This window comes from Heterodontus francisci, chromosome 31, assembly GCF_036365525.1.
Source record: "Heterodontus francisci isolate sHetFra1 chromosome 31, sHetFra1.hap1, whole genome shotgun sequence".
Classification (NCBI taxonomy): Eukaryota; Metazoa; Chordata; class Chondrichthyes; order Heterodontiformes; family Heterodontidae; genus Heterodontus; species Heterodontus francisci.
The window spans coordinates 53,347,111-53,370,755 of record NC_090401.1 but is presented as its reverse complement, the minus strand read 5'-3'; the positions used below and the strand labels follow the sequence as shown (position 1 = coordinate 53,370,755).

Sequence of the window (23,645 nt, the reverse complement as noted above, 5' to 3'; positions counted from 1 at the left end):
ACAGTACCAAACTAGTCCTAGTCCTGGTTCTGGCACAATCAGTATGTCACTGAGAGTCATATTTAGGCTGGCTGAAAGGATGACTAATGTGGGAAATGAGGAGAATGTTTTAAGGCTGTCCCCCAATGTTTTGGGTATTATGGTACAATGTTGGGAGGAGTAGAGGGAGCCTGTGTCATATTTTACCTAGGATCATTTGATGTTGAGACTGGGTTTAATAATGGAAAATGCTCTCCTCCCTGGCGTTGAGCTCCCTCATCCCAAAATCCATAATAATTCAAATATAAAGATGAATTAAACACAATCTTGTTCTTGAAATGGAGCTAATTTCAATCAGAACCTTGTTTTAGGAGTATATCATTTTTGGTATGTTGGCCTAGCTTAGTGCAGTTTTCAATATTGGTTGCAGCCCTGCCTGATGCATTAACATATCTGCACTAGTGCATGCAGCAGAGATAGTCTGGTTAGGTTGAAGGCAATCCTTTTGCTATTGATTTACAACACATCAAGTGATGGTATTGGCTGATCCAGACGTTTTGTTGATCTGATACACATTCTGAAGGTTTGGGTTTCCAGGTTACTTAGGAGTTTCTAAACAATGTTAATTAAAATGCAGTTGGCACAACAAAACAGCTAACAGTCAGCACCCCCACTGGTTATCAGAAAAATTCAAGAATAATTATCAGTCCTCGCATCTCCATTATTCAACTTTGGCCTGCTTGCCCCTGTACTATCCTGTCATCCCAGCACCGGAGCTGTTGTATTTCATGAATACTTATTTTATATCTTTCCTCAGCTACAGATCAAGGCCACAAACTCTCTTTATCCAATCTTTTAATCACTAATCCTCTTCCCTACCAGGTATTTATCAATCTTAATTGCATTTTTCAGGCTGTCCGTTCCACTCATGAACTTCTCTCCCAAAAAGGCTATGGATGTTGGGTTAATTGGAGCTTTCAAGACCAAGATTTATGGATTTTTGTTAGGCCAAGAGTTCCGCGTTCCTCCAGTTCTGGGCTATAGTGCATCCCTGATTTTCAGCACTCCACCTTTGGTGGCCATGCCTTCAGCTGTCGAAATCTTAAGCTCTGGAATTTTACCTCTAAGCCTCTCTGCCTCTCTCTCCTCCCTTAAGTTGCTCCTTAAAATCTAACTTTTGACAAAGCTTTTGGTCACCTATTCTAAACACCTCTGTCAAATTTTGTCTCATAGTGCCTTTGTGAAATGGTTTGGGACATTTTACAACGTTAAAGGCACTACATAAATGCAAGTTGTTGTAAGATTATCAAGGGATGTGGAGCAAAGGTGGCAAAGGTAGAGCAAATGGAGTTCAGGTGTGTATCAGCCATGATCTAATTGAATGGCAGAACAGGCTTTACTCCTGTTCCTATGTTCTTATCAATGTTACTACATGCATGATGGCAGGAGATGCCAGCAATCATCTTTGTGGGTGTTATTGGTTTATAATTTCCTCAGAGTCACTTGACGTTGTAACTATTGCAATGTTAAAGAATATTCTTTCTGAACATCTTGTATGACTGAGAATAAATGTGGTTTTCAAATGGCAAATGACATACAGACCTCAAACTGCAATATATACAGAGGACTATTCCCCACTTCTGCCCCATCTATGTCCAATCAGTAAGGTATGGCATCCGGAATGATTCTGAACTACCTGTTACTTTTCTTAGATGATCTGTAAATAGTCAAGCAGTGACAGCTTGACATCAGTTGGAGCAATTTACTTGTACCATTTCCCTGCCCGTTCCCTGTATAGAAGGTTTATGCCCTGCAACACATTAATCTGACAGGCTGGGAATAAAATTCAACTATCTGATTTGGTATTTTAAAAACCTAAGCTCATGCTTAGGTGATGATAATTGCCTGGGACCAGCTATCAAAATATTAAAGAGGTTTGGTGAGAGAGGGAAAGAGAGATTGAGATTGAGAGAGATTGTGTGCGTGTCTTCTGTAAACTTTGATTTTTAGAAATCAGAGGGAGAATTTCCCCCAAGTGCTGTGTGCAATCCTTACAGATGGGTTTAAGATTTAGTTTCACAGATTGTATAGAACAGAAACTGCCTCAGATTAGGAATCAGAAGACCACCCATTTAGGGATGGGCAATAAATGTTGGCCTGTCAGCAACAACCACATCCCATGAATGAAAAAACAGACAATTCATAAATATTTTCTTACATGAATGAGTGAAATTGTGCAGGCCGGGGTGGGGGAATAACTCCCTCATTACTGTAAAACAATAGCAAAGGCTTTTTGGATAGGGCAAAAATGGGTCAGAGTCAAAGCTAAGGAGTGAGTGCATCATGGTAGACTCTCAAGCCTGCAAACTGTGAAGGACTTTTCACTCTTGGCTAAAACTGAAGGTTCCCCCCCACCCCCACCCCATCCCCAATGATTCACTCTGTCTATGTAGTGCTAACTCACAATGTTATGTCATGTTGATTATTAGAACCAGGAGTTGTGGAACCATTGGCTAGAGAGGCCTTTATTTGTACAATGGAACAACAAGAATGGTTATTCCTCAAATATCAAAAGGGCATCGATAGGGATGGACTTGACAATCAATCTAAAACAATATTAAATGCTAGAAATATGAAAATAATACTCTTGCACAGTGAAAATATCTCAAATTTCTTTAGAGTTTTGTATTTTTATAATACAGTTAAGCCGATCTGATTTTTTAAAAATTCATTCACTGGATGTGGGCATCATTGGCAAGGCTAGCCTTTATTGCCCCCATCCTTAATTGCCTTTGAAAGAGTGGCAGTGTGGTACTTCTTGAAAACAACTGAGGGGCTTGCTACGTCATTTCAGCAGGCAATTAAAGCCCAAACACATTGTTGTGGGTCTGCAGTCACATATAGGCCGGACTGGGTAAGGGTGACAGGTTTCCTTACTTAAAGTAGAGTGAATCCTTCCTTAGAGTGAATCAGATGGATTTTTATGACAATCCGGTAGTTACATGATCACCATTACTGATATTAGCTTTTTATTCCCAGATTTATTGGATAAACTGAATTTCAATTTTCCCAGCTGCTATGGTGGGATTTGAACTCAAGTCTCCAGATCGTTAGGCCAGGCTGCTGGCTTTGAATGTCAGCTGTGGCTCATACGGCAGCACTCTCATCCAGGTTCTGGGTTCAAGAACCACTTGAGCTTGAGCACAAAAGACAAGGCTAACACTCCAGTGCAGTACTGAGGGTGTGCCGCATTGTCAGAGGTGTCGTCTTTCAGATGAGATGTTAAATTAAGGCCCCATCTGCCTGTTTGGGTGCATGTAAAAGATCCCATGCACTATTTTGAAGAGCAGGGAGTTAGCCCCGGTTTCCTGGCCAATATTTATCCCTCAATCAACACCACAAAAACAGATTACCTGGTTCATCATCACATTGCTGTTTGTGGGAGTTTTCTGTGTGCAACTTGACTGCCGTGTTTCCTACAGTACCACAGTGTCTACACTTTAAAAGTACTTCAATGGCTGTAAAGTGCTTCGAGACATCCGATGGTCAAGAAAAATGCAATATAAATGCAAGTCTTTCTTCTCATTACTAGTCCGGTAACATAACCACTGTGCTACTGTCAACGTTCTACTTTCATCCCTGGTCACCTGGAGGCCTGGCTGTTGCTGAGTCAAGGTTCCTCAAGTGTTGACAGATCTTTTGCACCTCAAGTCATGCAGCATTCTACACACAAGAGCCCAGACAGGCTATACCACCATTGAGGGCAGCACAGCTGAGTGTGGACTTGTTCTCACCTGGTATCTATACATATGCATTATCCAGCAGGGACTGCTGGACAGCATCAGGAACCCTGACTGATTTTACCTCTCCCTTACCCTGGGCCATTCAGGTTAATTGGCCCTATTACTGTCCTGGCCAATTTCAGTTAACTCGATGCAAATGGCGCAGTGGTTAGCATCGCAGCCTCACAGCTCCAGTGACCCGGGTTCGATTCTGGGTACTGCCTGTGCGAAGTTTGCAAGTTGCCCCTGTGACCGTATGGGTTTTCGCCGGGTGCTCCGGTTTCCTCCCACAGCCAAAGCCTTGCAGGTTGATAGGTAAATTGGCTGTTGTAAATTGCCCCTAGTGTAGGTAGGTGGTAGGGAATATGGGATTACTGGAGGGTTAGTATAAATGGGTGGTTGTTGGTCGGCACAGACTCGGTGGGCCGAAGGGCCTGTTTCAGTGCTGTATCTCTAAATAAAATAAATAAATATCAGGTGATGATCAAGGGAACATCCATCATTCTTTAATATATAGTGTCAGCTCATCACCCAACTGAATGAAGGTTTTAATTTTGTAATCTTAAATGAATCATTAAGGGAAAGCAGGTGGCAGAGAGAGCTAATCTGTCTTCCCAGAAGCAGCTTTAATATCAATATCACAATATCATCCCAAAGTTTTGCTGCAATTGGATCATATCTCAATCCAAGTGATCTTTTCATACATTCTCTGAATGAATTGCTTTCCCACTACAGTGCAGTAAGAATTTTTCACTTCAGTGTATCTCACCTAATTAGACTTCACATATGGACAAGTTCCCAGTTGATCTCCTCAAAATCAAAAAGGAGGTTCTGCACTATGTCACTGAAGTGTAATGTCTCAGAGTTTGTCCAAAGGGAAACTGTCTGCAATAGCTCATTAATACAATTAAAATTGATAACTCAATCCACCCAGGAGCAGCTACAATATCTGACTCAGCAAAGTTTGATGAAAATCTGAGAAAGCCATTTGAAATTATTGAAGTCAAAAATCTGTGTTGACGAACACACAGCCGCTTCCCAAGATGGTAGCTTGCCACAGCAGTGCAGATTCCGATAATAGAAACTCTTATTAATGCTTAGTTTGCCCGGACACAAACAGACTGTTGTTTGGCAATGAGTTGACTCATCCATTGGTAATCATTTCAATTTTGACTTAACCTCGTGACTTCCATAGGTGATCATTTAAACTTCAGTCCTGGGGCTTTAAACTGGCTGGGAAAAACAACAACTTATATTTATATAGCGCCTTTAATGTAATAAAATGTCCCAAGGTGCTTCACAGGAGAACTATAAAACAAAATATGACATCGAGCCACATAAGGAGATATTGGGTGGGGTTTCAGTTCCTGGGTTGGAACCCAGATGACTTCCAGGCACCGACATGGAAACAGGAACGGACTGCAGTTTTGTTATGCAAAGTGCTTAATTGGCCAGTAGTCGTGCTCGTCACCTAATAACCAGCGGCAGATGCAGGAAGAAGGCATTGCTGAGGCTGCCGTAGATCCACAAAATGGAAACACAACCTGAGAAGAGGGCAGTGGGCAGGGAGAGGCCCCCATGCTACAAACAGGCAGAAGGTCCATAAACTTCCCCCAAGTGAAAAGACAGATTAACATCTCAGGTGCAGATCTAGTCAGTTCTAACAGTAACAACATCTTCCATGAATATAACAACTTTAATGTAGAACCCTCCTAAACAGAGGAGTGAAGAGAAATAAACACTAAGCCAAAGAAGGAGAGATAAGGAAGGGTGCCCATAGAAAGGGTCTGCACTTTAAATGTTAGCCTGTCCTTTCTTTTTTGAGATGCTAATAGACTTGCCAGTGTGTTACTAGAATGTTTTGTTTTTATTTTGGTGTGTATTGAATCCTGTCTCTCCAGTGCACCGTGGCAATTTGCTGTTGCTGGCAACAGAGGAGATTTACCAGAATGATTCCACAGATGAGGGATTTTAGCTATAAGGTTAGGTAGGAGAAGCTGGGGTTGTTCTTCTTGGAGCAAAGGAGGTGATTGGATAGAGGTGTACAAGATAGGGTTGGGATAACATAGATAATGAAGGACTGTTCCCATTGGCTGATGGTACAAGGATGAGGGGACACAGATTTAAGGTTTTGAGCAAGAGATGCAAGGGGAATGTGAGGAAGAACTTTTTACGCAGTGAGTGGTAATGACCAGGAACTCACTGCCTACGGGGGTAGTGGAAGCAGAGACAATCAATGATTTCAAAATGAAATTTGATGGGCACTTGAAGGAAATAAACTTGCAGGGCTACAGGGATCGAGTGGGGGAATGGGACTGACTGGATTACTCTCTGGAGAGCTGGCATAGACTTGATGGGCCGAGTGGCCTCCTTCTGTGCTGTAAATGACTCTATAACTCTATGCAACCCCACCCCCAACACACATACGTGATGACACTTGTTCAGTCGACTAAAAGCTGCTCCCACCATCTAAAGGCACGATGGCATCCAAGGATAAGAAATAAAGAGAATCCAATTTCTTTTACAGTTAGGAGGAGAGATGAAATAAAGAAAGACTTGCATTTATATCACACCTCTCATGGCCTCAGCTTGTTCCAAAGCACTTTACAACCAATGAAGTGCTTTTGAGATATAGTTACTGTTGTAGCAAAACTGGAAATCAGGGCAAATGGAATTGATATGTTTTTTAAAAAAAAATGTGTTTTAATTGTTTAGTTTGATATTTAGGATTAATATAATATCAATAGTTTGTTATATTAGATTACTATAATAACACAGCTACTGACATTTAAATAGCTATTACTGTAATTCTGCTGTTTCTTTCACGAAGTTTGAGAGTTGAAAAGTACAGAAATGATCAGCCCATTGAGACAATCCAGAGAGCAGTCTAAGGGTTTGCTATGGTGAAAACATCCTATTTTTCAGGTAATGGAGTGACAAGCTAGTCTCTTAAAGGTATGCCTAGCAATTTACAAATTATTCGGGTAAGCCTGCTGTCATTTGCATTTATAATCATTAGTTATAAAGGAGAAAGTGGGTATCCAAGATCACATTATGAAAGAAAAATCAAATATATGAAGAGCTTTTGCATGTTTGTTTTCAATGGAGCATGGTCCAAACTTAAAAATAGCAGTGAACTTAGCATGAAATGAGTGCTATTTTTTGCAAAAAGGGAAATTGTACATAATAGCTAGAGTGGTGTCTCCCCACCCCCCCTCCCCTCCTATTTTCTCCCTTCCTCTCCTGAAGATGCTGACTCATGCTCAGTTTATGATGCCATGGGTATCAACTCCCCTCCATTCCCTCAATCACGCAGGCATTCTTTGTACTTGAATTGAGATGTTAAATGCCAGCAAGCCAGTTTCCCTTCGTGGGCGTTACAGCCAAGAGATGAGCACATCCTGGCCCAACATCCTGACATCAGCTGACCAACCACAGACAGGAGATCAAACCTAGGATCTTCCTGGACTGTATAAGCTCCACATTAGACAGTGTGCTTACCAACTGAATCCCCAGGAATGGTTCTGTGTCGGCTATTGCATTAATGAGTATTCTAGCTAGTTAAAAGCTAAGAAAATTATTGGTCTACAACAAGAGTTGTGTCTCTCCAAGAGGTTAAGCAACATATGGAAGTTAACTGGACCTTGAGAGTTAGGCATCCACTCTGTATTTAAGATATGGGTGGCACAGCGGTTAGCACTGTAGCCTCACAGCTCCAGCGACCCGGATTCAGTTCTGGGTACTGCCTGTGTGGAGTTTGCAAGTTCTCCCTGTGACCGCATAGGTTTCCGTCAGGTGCTCCTGTTTCCTCCCACAGCCAAAGACTTGCAGGTTGATAGGTAAATTGTCCATTGTAAATTGCCCCTAGTGTAGGTATGTGGGAGGAGAATTGTGGGGATGTGGTAGGGAATATGGGAGTAATGTAGGATTAGTATAAATGGGTGGCTGATGGTCGGCACAGACTTGGTGGGCCGAAGGGCCTGTTTCAGTGCTGTATCTCTCCATGACTCTATATAATGCCTGGGTGTACTTCCAGTTGATTCTACTAAACAATTCAACTATTTCTAACATTAAAGACTTGAAGAAGCATTTGACAACAAGTGAGGCGACTGCAATATTTACTGGAGCACAAAACAAAACACAGTTCCAGTTCATAGCAAGATCATCTTCAACATGGAAGCCTGAACAATGGAAGCCCACTGATTAACTTTTCTGCAATTACCTGGTGTTCTTAGTATTCATAGATAGATAATAGATAACACAAGTTTCTCTGCTTGTAGTGGTGCTGCTTTGTTAACTGTAACCACATAACTCCAAATTATTGGGTTCAACACCAAGGGCAGAATCATCCCAGCACCACAGGAGTGGCTTTAGAGATGGGGTTGGAAGGGAAGCGCAGGTGGTGGGGGGCAGGGAAATTCAAATATTTGATTGTCGGGACGGTCCCCGAAGCTGTCCCACCTCCAGATCGAGTTTCCCAGGGTCGGCTACCATGGGAACTGGCAACCCGCTCCACAGGGGCAGCCATTTAGGCCAATTAAGGCCCAACTTAAGGACCACTTTCAGAGCCAGCTGGCATCTTCCTGGCAGCAGGCTGGGGCGGGAGTGGTGGGGGGGGTGGGTGGCATTGGAGCCTCCTTTCAATAAGGAGCCCAATAAAGGAGCTGCAAGGATGAAAAGCTGCAACCACAATCAATGTTGTGGAGGGGTTCGTGTTCCCCTCCACTATGATGGGCCTACCAGCTGTGGGCCTTCTTTATTTTTAAAATTTCTGCAGGCACCGGAGAGCACTTGCATTGTAAGGCATCCTTGCGCTCCCCTTTCAGCCTCAGCCGCACCCACCTCTCCCAGTGGGGCTGCTGGCCGCCCAGTGCTGCAGGCCCTCTGATTGGATGTCCTGCGTCACATTCCACCCGCCGTTCCCTAATTGCACGGCGAATGTGGAGGCGGCCTCTCAATTGGCCGTCAGTCACCAGTATGGTCGGGACATGGAAATGGTCCTGATGTCAGGTTCCCAAACACCATGGGAAAATTCAGTCCCAAGATTCTATGGGGTTTCTATTGTGCTGCCAATTTTCTTCTTTCCTCTCCTCATGACATTGACTCATGCACAGTTAAGCAGCTGCTTAAAGCCATGCCCAGGTAGCCGGGACATTGAATGTAGTCAAACTATTTGTCTTAGTCTAGATATGTGGCAACTTCATTTTCAGCAACTGCAGAGATTCATGCTCAAGTCCAGACAATATCACTTACATCTATATAGCTCGCATTAATGTATTCAGAACTGGGATCTCCCATCAATGGATGTAACTTGACTCGATGACGATCATCTGCAAAATATTATTTTTAAGAGCTCATTAGACACAGAGTGTTAACAGCTTGAGATGTACATAATGGAACTCAATCAGACTAGCATGCCTGTGTAAGGGTCCCTAGAGGGGATAGTCATTATCTATTCTCTAGAACTTCTCCTCACTAGAAAATGCGCATGTCCCTTCACATTTGAGTATCTGAAGTGCTTTGTCGAGCTCAAAATTTAATCCTGGTAAATAAAAACGTAACATCTTTGCCAGGAACACTGAGCTTTTGATCAAGAATTTTTATTTTTTTAAAAAGAGCAATTTGCAATCCCATGCACCTCAGTCCTTTTAATCATTTATTTAGTGTTGAGAAAATTCTCAATGAAAATATGCATTTTATAGGAATGTGACCAGACTTATAAAGCCACTGCTGTCTCTAGAACAATGATGGAACGGAATTGACTGGAATTAGTGTTGTGAGCATTAAAAAATGCTTACTGATTTTGGCAAGGCTCACATGACTGCCTAATTGGGCAAATTCCAGAGGGGTTATAATATCCCTGGTAATCCATCAGCGCTTTTCAAGGATGAGAGAAAAAGGAGAAAATTGAAACAAAAAAAGCATTACAGGTTGACTGTTCGAAAGAAAACTAGAGGGGAAAAACCACAGCTCTCTCCCAAAAAATTGGGACCAGCTGATGGCTAGATCAAGATTTTTACATGTAATTGCTGTGCATCAGGATTTCAAAAATGATGGAAGTGAATGAAATATTCTTTAGTACACTGCAAGTTTATGGCTGGGTTTTTAATGTTGCAATGTGATGTATGGAAGATGATTTTGATATAATAACAGTATATTAAATCTGGTTCAGCAAATTAAAATTTCATGCCTGGATTTGGATTACTCTTCGATTGGGTTTGCATTCACTAGGCATAGATTGTCTCTGCTTTTTCCTAACAAGTGTCTCAATAGAAGACTCTCTGTGATCCCCTTGTGTCAACTATGATTTAGCGTATTTGAGATGTGTAATGAAGTTAACTGAATTCACAGCACGGTAGCCCCATGACAAGTTGACAAGCCTCTCACATTGGAGACATAGATATGCTGTCAGAAACAGGCTGGGATTCTAACCTGCATGGGCAACTTAACTCTCCAAGGAATGCAGCAGCATCTCTGCATCAAAATAAATATATAAAAATAACATCTAAAAAATAATCAAAGAATAATGTAAAATCATGATTTCCAGAATTCTGTACTTTCCTTTAATTTTACTTGAAGCAGTTGACATGATAGAGAAATACTGCAAAGATTATATGTTGGGCATTACAGGTGCATTTTGAAAGCTGCAATGGATATTTGGCATTCAGAACCTGTCCGTTCTTCAGTTTTCAGTTAGGTTGCCATCTGCATCCTCACTTGGGTCCTTCCTCATCAATTCACACTGCTGCTTACTGAAGAATGATACAGTCTCAAGATACAGTGCATTTCTTCTGCTTTGGATACCAGTGCTTTTGTCACGATATTGTACCTGTGGAAAATCAGCTACCACCCCAAGGACAAGGCAGTGCCCCCATTTAAATTACTCAAATAGTCACATCTTCACATGCTGGTTGACAGTCTTACTCAAGACACCATTAGTGAAGTTAGTCTGTGCATGAAGGACATGCTTTGTTTTTCCTCTCATTTTCTGTCCCCTCTTCTGAATGGGTTCACTCTTTGCTGAGGTTTGGTTTAACAGCTGAACACCATCACCAAAGCAGCAGAGCCAAAGCTGGGAGGGACAATTCCACGGGTCTTCTACTGAAACTTCAGTAGACACCACTGCCCCCCTGCCATGGAAACAGAACACACCCAGGGATAATGGACTTCAATTACATAGAGAGAATAGGGAAGCCAAGATTGGTCTCCTTACAGCAGAGGAGGTTAAGGCAGGATTTAATTGTGCTCAAATTTATTAAAGGTTTTGATAGAGTAAATAGGGAGAAACCATTTCCACAGATAGGAAGGTCAGTAACCAGGGGACACAGATTTAAGGTAATTAGTAAAAGAACTAGAGAAAAGAAGAAGAATTTTTTAATGCAGCAAGTTATGATCTGAAATGCACTGCCTCAATGATGGCAGAAGCAGATTCAATAACAACTTTCAAAAAGGAATTGGATAAATACTTGAAGGGGAAAAAATTACAGGGTTGTGGGGAAAGAGCAGGCAATGGGGTTAATTGGATCTACCAAAGACCGGGCAAAGACACAATGGGACAATCAATCTCTTTCTGTGCCATATCATTCTATGAACCTACAATTCTATAACTTTATTCCTGAGAGGGCCCCCTGAATGTAGTCTAACAAGCAGCCTGGAGCCCTGCGAGGTCAATTTTTTTGTTAAAAAGGAATACGACCTGGACCATGCCTTGGAAGCTGATCAGAGCTATTGCCAGGACCTGTAAGGCAGCTGTTGTATTTTGCTCTGCATGGGGCAGGCAGGCTCCAAAGTAATGCCCTGAATGGTGCTTGTGCCCAGCTGTCCCTTTGCAAGGGGATTGGAGTACAGGAATAAAGATGTCTTGCTACAATTGTACAGGGTTTTGGTGAGATCACATCTGGAGTACTGTTTGCAGTTTTGGTCTCCACATTTAAGAAATGATATACTTGTATTAGAGGTGGTACAGTGAAGATTCACTAAATTGGTCCCTGGGATGAGGGGGTTGTCCTATGATGGGAGGCTGAGTAAATTGGGCCTATGTTCACTGGCGTTTAGAAGAATGAAAGGTGATCGCGTTGAAACATACAAGATTCTGAAGGGCTAGATAGGGTAGACATTGAGAGATTTTTCCCACTGGTCGGGAATCTAAAACACAGGGGCACAGTCTCAGGATAAGGGGACGATCATTTAGGACTGAGATAAGGAGAAATTACTTCACCCAAATTCCAATTATTTGGAATTCTCTACCACAGGGGGTTGTGGATGCTCCATCCATTTAAGGCTGGGATAGACAGATTTTTGGTCTCAAGGAAATCAAGGGATATGGCGAGTGGGCAGGAAAGTGGAGTTGAAGCCTAAAATCAGCCATGATCGTATTGAATGGCGGAGCAATCTCGATGGGCCAATTGGTCTACTCTTGCTCCTATTTCTTATGTTCTTGTGAAAATGAGTTGTCCTCCCACTGACCCTGCAAACTTTGGCAATAGATCAGTGTTGAAGGGCATCAGCAGCACAATCCCAATGCAAAATGCTAGGATCGCTGCCCTTGTAAACTTGGAGGCCAACACTTTCACCAGCATTTCATATATATATTCTCTACTCACTAACTTACAGGCAATGATGTTTTCGTGTCTACTTTTGGTACGGTTTTCTTTCTTCTTCGACATTTCCCGGCATGAAGTTTGACCCTCAAAGAAGCTCTGGGGGGAAATAAAATCTGGTTAAAAAGTTACACAAGATCTTTCTCTCCGTCCTTTGTTCTCCCTTCTTCTCCTGTTGGCATTGACTCTTGCTGTGGGTACAGTTTCACAGCATCAATGTCCCTCTCTTATCTGACCCAAGTGGCCTTCAATCATGTTTGCACGTGCATACACACACACTGTCAGCAGGCTATTTGACCACAGAGGTCGTCACAGCTGAGACTGATTCTGTTCTCACCCAATGTGAAATCTGAAACTCTCTTCCCAAAAAGCAGATGGGATGAAAATATCAAAATTTGAGATTTCAAGATTTTTGTTACATAAAGCTAATAAGGGATATGGAAACAAGGCAGGTTAATGAAGTTAAGAAAGGGAGTGGAACAGGCTTGAGGGGGTGAATGGCGTACTCCTGTTCCTATGTTCCCCTTGATAATGCCTATACTCACTTAGTCATTGGGGAAGCAACCCTCACATTGCAAGTTCAAAGTCATTCTGGACAATCATAGATATAGTAAAACATATTTTTAGCTTGCCAACCAAAACACAACTGGTGTCCTAGAAAGCACATTGAAACCCAGAGATCATCCGACAAATGATTAGTCTTTTTAGAATGCTTTAATTATATTCTTGAAGCTGATTGGTGGGCTGCCATTCCTGCTCACATAGAAAGTGTTAACCTAATGCAATTTCACCCCCCGCCACCCCCAGCATGCCCCCACCATCCCCATTGTTGCGTTTGAGATAAAACAGTGGTTAGCACTGCAGCCTCACAGCTCCAGGGACCTGGGTTCAGTTCTGGGTCCTGCCTGTGTGGAATTTGCAAGTTCTCCCTGTGACCGTGTGGCTTTTCGCCGGGTGCTCCGGCTTCCTCCCACAGCCAAAGACTTGCAGGTGATAGGTAAATTGGCCATTGTAAATTGCCCCTCGTGTAGGTAGGTGGTAGGGAATATGGGATTACTGTAGGGTTAGTATAAATGGGTGGTTGTTGGGTCGACACAGACTCGGTGGGCCAAAGGGCCTGTTTCAGTGCTGTATCTCTAAATAAAAATAAAATAAATAAATAAAACAGCATTAATTCTGGCCCACAAACAAGAAATGCTGGAAATACTCAGCAGGTCTGGCAGCATCTGTGGAGAGAGAAGCAGTGACCCTTCATCAGAACTGGCAGATATTAGAAACGTAAAAGGTTTCAAGCAAGTAAAGCGGGGGTGGCGCAAGAGATAACAAAAGAAAAGGTGTTGATAGGACAAGGTCACAGAGAATAACTGACCAGAAGGTCATGAAGCAAAGGCAAATGGTATGTTAATGGTGAGCTGAAAGACAAAGCATTAGTACAGAGAGGGTGTTAACGGACAGAAAACTGAACAGTCTCGCCCCAAGCACAAACATGAAAAAAAAAGTGGTAGGCACAGGGCAGATTAATTTTGGCTGATTGTCAAAGATGAGCAGCACTCCTGGAAATCTCATTTTTGTGTACAGGGCTGAGAGGACTTTCTGAAAAATCATTCAAAAACAAAATGTACGCTATAAGAACTGAATGCACAGATGTGAAATTGCCATTGCAAACTGAAAATTATTGGTCAGTTAGAAAATGCATTGCCTGTGGAAGCAGCAATAATTATAAAACTATTAAACATTTCAACGTATTAAAATGGGATTATATTATTGAAAATCAATTCATGTATACACATATATGCATACACAGGATACTTTTAATTCAAAGTTGCTTAATTCCAGCTATTTAAAAATTCAATTTTTAGGACTGAATTCCGACTTTGCTTTGTCATTTCATGGCTGAATTATTAGATAATTTATTTTTAACCATAAAACTGACTTGGAATAATCATGCATTGATTATATACAATAAAACACAAATGCATCTGCAACAGAACACTGTTTATTAGAATATCTACAATTATACTTATACCAATGTGAAACTGGTCAATTATCCACCTATGTTCAGTGGTTTTGTTGTAGAGAAGTGACAAGAACTGCATTATATTTCCATGCTACTGGTATGTCTAAATAGCACATGACCTCCAGTATAATTGTGCGGCCTTGTTGGTCCCAGATGAAGTCGGCAGCTTCGTCCAGTGGGCAAACTGATTTACTGGCACTAAATTGGCATCATCACTTAGAAAAGCCACAAATTTGAGAAATGAGCGGAATAAATGTCACCCTGGTACAGTAGGGATAGGAAGATAGCAACATAGGCACAGGAGTAGGCCATTCAGCCCCTCGAGCCTATACAGCCAGTCAGATCATAGCTGATCTGTGTATTAACTCCATCTATCCACCTTGGTTCTGTAGCCATAAAAACTTTTGTCTAACAAAATCTCAGTTTTTAAATTTTCAATTAACATAGCCCCAACAGTTTTTTTTTGAAGTGAGTTCCAAATTTCCACTATTCTTTGTGTGAAGAAGTGGTTCCTTGGTTTCTGACATCACGCGTGAACTGCCTAGCTCTAATTTAAAGGATCTTCCCCCACCATCGCTGCTTCCCACTCCTCCCCCCACCGCTGATTCTAGGCACCCTCAGCAGAGGAAAAAGTTTCTGTTTACTGTGTCAAATCCTTTAATAATCTTAAACATTTCAATTAGACTAGGGAATACAACCTTATTCTAAGCAAGCGCTCCTCATAATTTAACACTTTTAGCTAGGCTATTCTACCAGAAATCAGCTGCGGCGGGTTGTTTGGGCAGAGGGGGTGAGGGTGGTGGGTGGTGGGACGACTGTATTCTCCTTCTGACTGTGCTGTACTTGACCCGATAGTTCTTGATGTCACGTCTGGATATCTGTAAATATCCCCAATCCCCAGAACTAGCATTCCTAACTTTGATGAACCTGAAAATCAGAAGAGAGAATTGTGGCCCAATTAATGTTCCTCATCAGTGGTTGCAGATCCAGCCTTAGGTTTTATTTCCACATCAGCCTCTTTTTGAAGTAAGACTGAAAACAGACAACCACAAACACATCGTAGGCTCATCACAAAATCAATCCAATGATTTCTGCTGAAATAGAGGAGATTTTGTTTCATCCCTTCAAATATAAACATTAGTTCAGTGCTATAGATATGTCCCAAGACATTTAAAATGATCTTTGGATGCAACATAGGAACACAGGATGATTGATGTTCTTTGATCCTCACCTCATACTCTTGCTTGAAGCCATAACCCTCTGCCGTCTTCATTTGGTTGATGTGCTGTAGGAGGTCGGCCACTCGGACTGCAGGGTGCAGCTGGCCAGTCTGGTAAGGAGAGCCAGCTCGACCACGAGGACTCTGAGAGAAACTTCCTAATAAGCTGCTTGATTCGTTCATTGTGTTACGCTGTTCATCTGTTGGGGAGTTTGGCAGGTTTGGGGAGGAAGAGAAGGGAAGAAAACAGTACAGTTAACAACATATGGAAGAAAAAGTTGACAAAGTGAAACAGAACACCCATTTTAGGAGTCAGCCTTGACTCAGTGGTAGCAGTTTTGCCTTGGAGTCAGATGGTTCTTTTGAGGGGCTTAACGTGAACCGCAGAACATTTCGGCTCTTTGTGACAAAGTCATTAATGTGAATATTAAAGAAGCATTTGTGATTTTTCTACACATTGCAAATAGAAAATATTTTCTCCCAGTGTGCCTTTACCTCTCAAATTTCACTAAACATTTAGGGAGCTTAACTGCATTTACCCATATGGTGTCATATATGGCTAGATTTGCTGCTTTTCATCAGTGACGATATCCCTTAATATGAATCATTTATCAAAAAATTGTAATTTTATAAGTTACTTAATGTTGTAAGGCTCCTTCTTTAAGATCGATTTTAAAACTGATGGAAAAACATTTATGTCCTTACATTCCATTTGTTTTAAAGAACATTGAATGTGGTTTTGTAAGTGTAGCAGCACTGCAATACCACCCAGGATTCAGGATTGTGAAGGGCAAATTTAGGTCAGATGTTGGGGGGCATTTCTTTACGCAGGGGGTAATCAAAAGTTGGAATGGGTTGCTGGAAGGATGGCTGGGGACATTAGACACATTGAAGGAGCAGCTCGATCCTATAATTGGAAGACAGTAGGGTTGGCATTCTGGAAGAATGAGATCAAATGAGTCAAAGATTCCATTTCATCCCCAACCTACCTTGTGATCTTGTGAAGAAATTGATTTTCAGAAAACAAATAACTTTAAGCTTACCCATCCTCAGTGAGTCTTGCGAATATGGCTAATTTGATCTCATTCTCCTAGAATACCAACCCAAGTGTCTTCCCAGTAGGATCCAGCTGCTTCTTCAGAGTTTTCAGAAGAGATGCTAGATAGGATTTCATTTCAGGTCTCCCTCTAAGAATGGATGAAAACCATTGCAAAATCCTGTCTGCACAAAAGTGCCTGCACCACACACATCTGAGGAGTGATATTTACAGCAGCCCTTTCTTACTATTAATGCTTCTTTTCATTATGTCCTGATCTTGTTGCAAAGGGCAAGTGTTTTCCGAACCAGAAGGATGGCAACATGCTGTCTTTTTTACATAAATCTATCTTGGGATACTTGGGAAATATTAACTGTTCAGAAATTGCCTGCAGGGCCTATACCTCAGATACGTCAGTAGTTGACTCTAAAGAGGACATTCCTGTCAATATGTGCCCTTGTACTGATGAAGAGCAGTTGACAGAAAAACTTCACTCATGTGAAGTTATTGAACTTACTGCAGTATTGCCTCCAGGTCCTCAGGCCTGGACCCCTGGCATTGACTCCATAGCTATCTGCTCTCTCTGCCTTTTGAACATGTGTCTGGAAGGCCTCCTGGACCCCTGCAGATACTCTCCTACTTTCCACCTCCAATGCAGCATTTGAAAACTTTGCAGCTTGCTTTCTCCCATGTTGCACCATGTTGTCCTGCCAGATTCACTTCCTGTATGACTGCCAGCATCTGCTCCAGCCACAATGCACCTCCTCTTTAAGCACTGCAGGCTAGCTTTAACTAGTGCCAGGAAGTAACGATTTTGGGTCCCCTGCTGATCCTTGCAGCCATTGAACAGTGCAGTTAGCACTGGCTGCACGCAGCAGTCATCCAAATCAGCCGGCAGTATGAAGCTGACATGCTCCCTGCAATACATTACACATTGCAATACAATACAATAATCACGCATTGCAATCCCTGCACTCATTTTTGGGGGCTTTCCAAATTATCCCCCTAATATTTTAATATGGGCTGTTTCCATGCAAGCATTTCATATTGCACCTTGATCAATTAATTACTCCGGAATGAATGGGTATGATGAAGAACCATACTCTTTATCTAAAGCATATCATCATTCAAGAAGAGAAATACCAGCATGAGGGAAAGATATTTTTCCAGAAATAATAGCTAGATACAAAAAGGGATATCCATTAGTAAGAGAGAGATAAATGGAATTAAATAGATGTTACCCTTTTGAGACGGCTTACATCTGGTGCTGCATTTACGTGCCTCTGTGAAGGACATGCCAAGTCTCTCGTCCTCCTGCAGGGTGCTCTGGTCAGTGAAACTCCTGTCCATGGCATTCATCATGTGTGTTGTCTCATGGCGGGAGCTTGTAACAGTCTTTTTCACCTGGGTGGGTTTCCTATTGGAATACATGTATATCAGTGCGGTACGGCTTTAAAATGTCACTTGTTGTACAAGTCAGAATAAAGAACAGCACCAAAGCACCAACAAATAAGTTTATTTTACATATGAAAGCAGATTATCATGGTTTCAACAAGCCAATAATAGAGAGAACAGGGGCACAGGGGGAAAAACAACATTCAAACCAAGCTACAACAATAAGCTTTCTCGTGACCAAGGTTACATGTCATTACGCTGACTACAATCCACCATTCCATTATTAGTTCTGTGCATTTTAAAAATTGAACTAATCTACTCTTTTACTGTGCTTTTGAATTGTAACTCGGAAGCTAATGTTGAGAGGTATTTGCATTTTCATAGAAATTAAAGAAATAAGCTTTAGGGACTTCCAATGCAAAACATTTATCCCTCTATAACTCTCAAAGGCTTGGCAAGAAACCCAATCCTGTGCCTGAAACATAACCTTCCTGTAAACAGAACCAGTATAGTTACAGGTGACTGATATTTCATAGTTTGCTGGCAGCAGGACCCTCGAGATACATGTTTTCTGAAAAAGGCCTTCAGTTCTGCGTAATCTCTATGGTTACAAACTAAGCTGAAGTTATAAGACTTGGCAGAGATCACTCCCATTAACTCCATAACCACATGCATTGTGTAGAAGTGAGTGCTCTTAAAAGAACTGGGTGGTGCAGGATCAGGAGCAGAAGTGGGATTAGAAATAAAAGTGCTACATGAGAGGAAAATTACTTTATCTTGGAAGTTCCTTCCCTGCACTTGACCTTCTATTTACAACATTTATACCAAAAATTTGATGATTCAATAGATAAATTTTCACATAAAGGGTAACAGAAATCTGCAACTGTCTCCTATAAAAGGCTGTGGATGCTTGGAGCTTTCAAGGTTGAGATAGGTAGCTTTTTGCTAGGTAAAGGTGTCAAAGGATATGGAGCAAAGGAAGGTAAATGCAGTTGAGATGCACACCAGCCATGATCTGACTGAATGGTGTAACAAGCTTGAAGGACTGATTGGCCTACTCATGATCCTGTAACTAGATCAACTAGCACAATAATGAACTGTGTAGGTCATAAAGTTCCCTTGTTTGATCCTGCCTTATTTTTCACAGTTCTGACCACAGCACTTCTGGGCTGAGCAGTGGAAAATATCAGGAAATGCCCCCATTATCCAATTACTACTACTGTGAAGTGCCTGTCAGAATGATCAGTGATGGCCCTCTACAGTTGATGACCAGCTTGCTCCCAAGATCTATATATGAAGAATTGTCAGTTGGCGTGAAACGGCTGCTAGCTCTCAAGGAACCATGTCCCCAGTATGAGAGGAGGAAAGGGTGGAAAATCAAGAGGAGGAGGTGTGGATGAAGTGTTTACAATTGCTTGCGGTAACTTAGTGGAGCAATTAACTCCAAACCAGTAGGTCGTAAGTTGAGATCAGACAGCTGTCTATCACTCCATGGCACTCGCCTCAGTTGGTCAATGTTTATCCTTTCAAGCCAAACTAAATGGTGTAGCAGTGTCTTTCCACTGCAGGAGCTTCAATAATGGGGGAAAGCATTAAAGTATAATTGAATGGCTTGCCAAGAATGATTTGCATTTGCAGTTAACCACTTAAATTGATAGCACACATGCTGACAATTGACTAGTGTCTATCTCGGTACTTTTAAATGCATGATGGAAAGTTGCCTACCAACAGGCAGCAACATACATGCAGAAACCAAAACTGCAACTTGGAGATCACAAGAATCTGCAAAACTACAGTAATTAGAATGAAGCAGTTTTAGTCATGGGCCCTGCAAGCAATCTGCAACCATGGAGATCAATTGCAAACCAGAATATTCCTAAATTCAATTTTCTACAAAACATCCAACACGAAAACAGTAATAAGATAGTCAATGAAGTGAATAAAAAGCTGCGAGAGATATCGTTAGTCATGTTATTTAAATTTTTCTTGTAGACAGAATATTTATCACAGATCAAGCTATGATACATCATTTCAAACCTGTCTCAGGGGCAGAAAAATGTTTTTTTAAAAATCTAACTCAAGTTTAACTTTCATGCCCTCATGACATCTAGCTTGTCTGGGTAAAGGTACGGCAGTTACAAAGTCTTTAAACCAGCAAACATTACTGTAAACAATGCTCTGGGCACTTACGGATAATAGGAATAGAAATAGTTGCTGCTCCTGACAAGCGGAAAGATCAAAGGCAGCAGAGGAAAGAGCAAAAAATTGTTGGTGAATTATATAAGTGCAGATTAATTCAAGAAAAGATGGAAGTATTAAATAAACAATCATTATCATTTGAAAATTCCAGAATTTAACCAGCAATGGTATTTTCACTTTGGGTATTGCTGAAAAAAAAGGATATGCTGTTGAAGCTTTTCATCTTGCACTCATCAGGACAGACGCAACAATGCCAAATTTTAAAGGAAGAAACAATTTATACTACACAAGAAAAGGGTGCTGATTGTTTGCAGAGTACTGACTGTACGCAACCAGCCTATACTTGCCAAACCCAGAGCACAATGTCTAACATTAGATGTGATTCCGCAATTGGACAGCACTTACTGAACAATCCTGAGTGTGGTAAGAATTACACTAATAACCAATTTAAGATTATATGTTGGGCTCGCAATGTGGCTCACTTACACTTGCCAGAAGCTAAATATATTCATATGCAGGGACCTGTCCTCTCCAGGCAAAAGGAACATGTCCAGGTATTGTGCCTTTTTTGAATTAAACAAAAGCGTGTGGGACAATAGTTCCTTGATGCATTCTACATGGCAGTGCCTCGACCAGAATCAACTTGCCAATCAATCAGCATCCTTTTCTCATGTAATATAAACTGTTGCTCCCTTTGAAATTTAGCATTATCGCGTCTGTCTTGATGAGTGCAAGACGAAAAGCTTCGAGAGCATGTCTCTTTTTTTTCAGCAATACTCAGGTTCTGTATGACCAGGCAATTATTTATTTTCAATTTCCATTCATTGAAATTTGAGCTCTCCTGTTTAATATTCGACTATTAAAGGGGCACCAACCTCATGTGATTATGTTTGGCAAACTTTCATTTTTTTCCTTGGTGAGGGAGAAAGCTAGAAGGTTTGTGACAATTAGCTCACTCAAAACATTAAGCCATCTGTTCCATCTCGACTACCTTGCTGTGTTATTCCCAGCATTTCCTCCCATGTGTTTTAGAAAGCCGGATGTTAGCTTTACCCTCTTCGAGTGATGCAACAATGCATTTCAGTGCAATGTCCAATGCTTTGTTATGCATTTGGCAGACGCTTTGTGTCATGAAAGCAGCGCCCCTTTAATGGGACGTCAAGGTGCAATCTAAATAAGTAACTATCACATTTTTCCCAGTGCAAGAAATAAACAACATAATAACATTAAAGGTAGCTGCAAGAAAAACAAAACCTTTATTTTGCTTGGAAGAAACCTCACGATTAAAAATGTCGAATGTTGTAAAAATGTCTGTGTAAATATTATGATGGACTCAGTCATTCCACAGACATCATAGAGTCGTACAGCATAGAAACAGGCCCTTCGGCCCACTGCGTCCATGCCGACCATAATGCCGATCTATACTTATCCCACCTGCCACATTGTGCTCCGTTAATTCAAAACAGTATTCAATACAGTGCAGTCAAACTGCAGATTAGAGCAAATTTTGTGCTATTACAAGATTTCCTGTTGTTTGGTTGGGCTTAGGTATATGCAGCAATGACGCTGGAGACACCTGAAGTTATGAAATCATAAGTTGACCACATGTATTGAAGGGTTGACGAGCATTTTACCAAAGTTCCAGTAGCTGAACAGAAAGATTAACTTTCAGAATACAGTGTTAGCGGGAATGAATCTAGAAGAATCACTCGACACTCAGGTCTGCTCCAATGTCAAACAGTTTATTTAGTTACGCCAGTAAGCAGCAGGTCACTGGGCTGTCCAGATGCCTCTCCACCGAACAAAGGAAAATCATGCATACTTATACATTTTTCAAACAGTTACTCAGCCCATCCTGGCTGGACATGATCCAATCATAACGGTTATTGATTACATACATTACACATATTACCAATTAGATTACTCATTAGGCATCACGTGATCAGCTCATGTAAGCCCCCTGATCATCTTGTGATGTTTCCCAGACCCCCTTATCAACTATCCTTGAGTCTTCACAATGAATCCTTCTACCTTTATCAAGCTTGCATTCCTGATTGCTTCGTGCAGTCTGCAGTTACACAAAGCAGCTGTCTTATACACTGATATGAGGGGCCCTCCTTGGTCAGGCTAATTGCCTGTGCTAAGCAGTACCATGCTCAAGGCTGCAAGCTAACTAACTTGTCCCACAATGCCTTGGGTAAATACTCCATTTTGTAACAATATGTGGCTATACTTTCATCTTAGATGTGTATTTATTTAGCTGCATCGGCCACAACTTTTTCCTTCTACAACAGCACTAGGTCGAAGGTCATAACACATGGTTGCAGCTATTTGAGTCCCAGAGCAATAGACAACAGCAACATACTGTTCCCATGTCACCATACCTCAGTTTTAAAGCTCAGAATAACTTTGTTTTCATAATTCCACCTTGGCTGTGCCTTCAGATGCCTAGGCCTCAAGTTCTGGATTTTCCTCCCTAAATATCTCTGCCTCTCTCACTTCATTTAAACCTACCTCTTTGACCAAGCTTTTATCCTGATACCTCCTTATGTGTCCCAGTGACAAATTTTGTCTGACAATGAAGTACCTTGGGATGTTTTGCTACATTAAAGGCACTATATAAATAAAAGTTGTTGTTGTTGCTTTGGGCAGGCAATATTTTTTCTGACCTCGTATGTACATCAGATGTTCACAAATTATGTACATCTTGATCCTGAATAAACCGGCTGCTACAATTACTGCTGAATTTGCACTGTGATCTCACGTGTTGTTCATTAGATTTAAACTAGCTGACCAAGGAACCAATTAGCATCAGCTTTCTGTAAATAGGATCTTTGTCACCTGCCTGTTAAATGCTGGAACTATTCACTTAGAGACAGTAGCATATTCAGCAATGCAGTCCCAAGGATCCCCATATGCAAACATGGAAATAAAATGCACTGTATTTTTGAGTGGGTTTTGTGCATTTGAAGGACTCAGTGTAACATTAAATGAGTGCAGCATTGATAGTGTGGTGCTTATGGCAATATGCAGCCCAAAAATGAATGATTCATCATCTGGATCTTCAACTGCTAATGAATGATATAGAGTCAGATACTTTGGACCCTTAAAGACCAGCAATCATTTTACGAGAGATGCAACAGCGGAGAGCACTTGAGTGGAATTCAGTATTACAACGATTCTGTTCCCGAGCCTGAAATTCCCAACAGCCAGAAATGCTGGTCAGCCTTTGTTAAGCTGAGCCTGGATGTTATCCAGGACCTGCTGTATGCCGGCTTGACCTGCTTCACTATTGGAGGAATTGTGAAAAAAGCTGAACACTGCAGATTTAAGGCAGGGAAATGCGGCTGAGGTACAGATCAGTCATGATCTTATTGAATGCTGGAGTAAGGGGCTGAATGGCCTACTGAATTGGACA

General features: G+C 41.5%; 1 protein-coding gene across 10 annotated transcripts in view; it reads right to left on the bottom strand.

Annotated features, from left to right (window-relative positions):
* The window catches only part of ptprub (protein tyrosine phosphatase receptor type Ub), an 833,961-nt gene that overhangs the window by 51,775 nt on the left and 758,541 nt on the right, over positions 1 to 23,645 (bottom strand). For 8 of the 10 annotated variants that reach the window (XM_068011591.1, XM_068011592.1, XM_068011598.1 and 5 more), the window contains 4 exons: positions 17,875 to 18,050; positions 15,610 to 15,797; positions 12,373 to 12,460; positions 9,015 to 9,091 (listed from right to left, as the gene is read on the bottom strand). In XM_068011591.1, the coding sequence (XP_067867692.1) occupies positions 9,015 to 9,091; positions 12,373 to 12,460; positions 15,610 to 15,797; positions 17,875 to 18,050 (529 nt within the window). The remainder of the gene's footprint in view (positions 1 to 9,014; positions 9,092 to 12,372; positions 12,461 to 15,609; positions 15,798 to 17,874; positions 18,051 to 23,645) is intronic. The other 2 variants (XM_068011594.1, XM_068011595.1) reach the window with 1 other exon arrangement.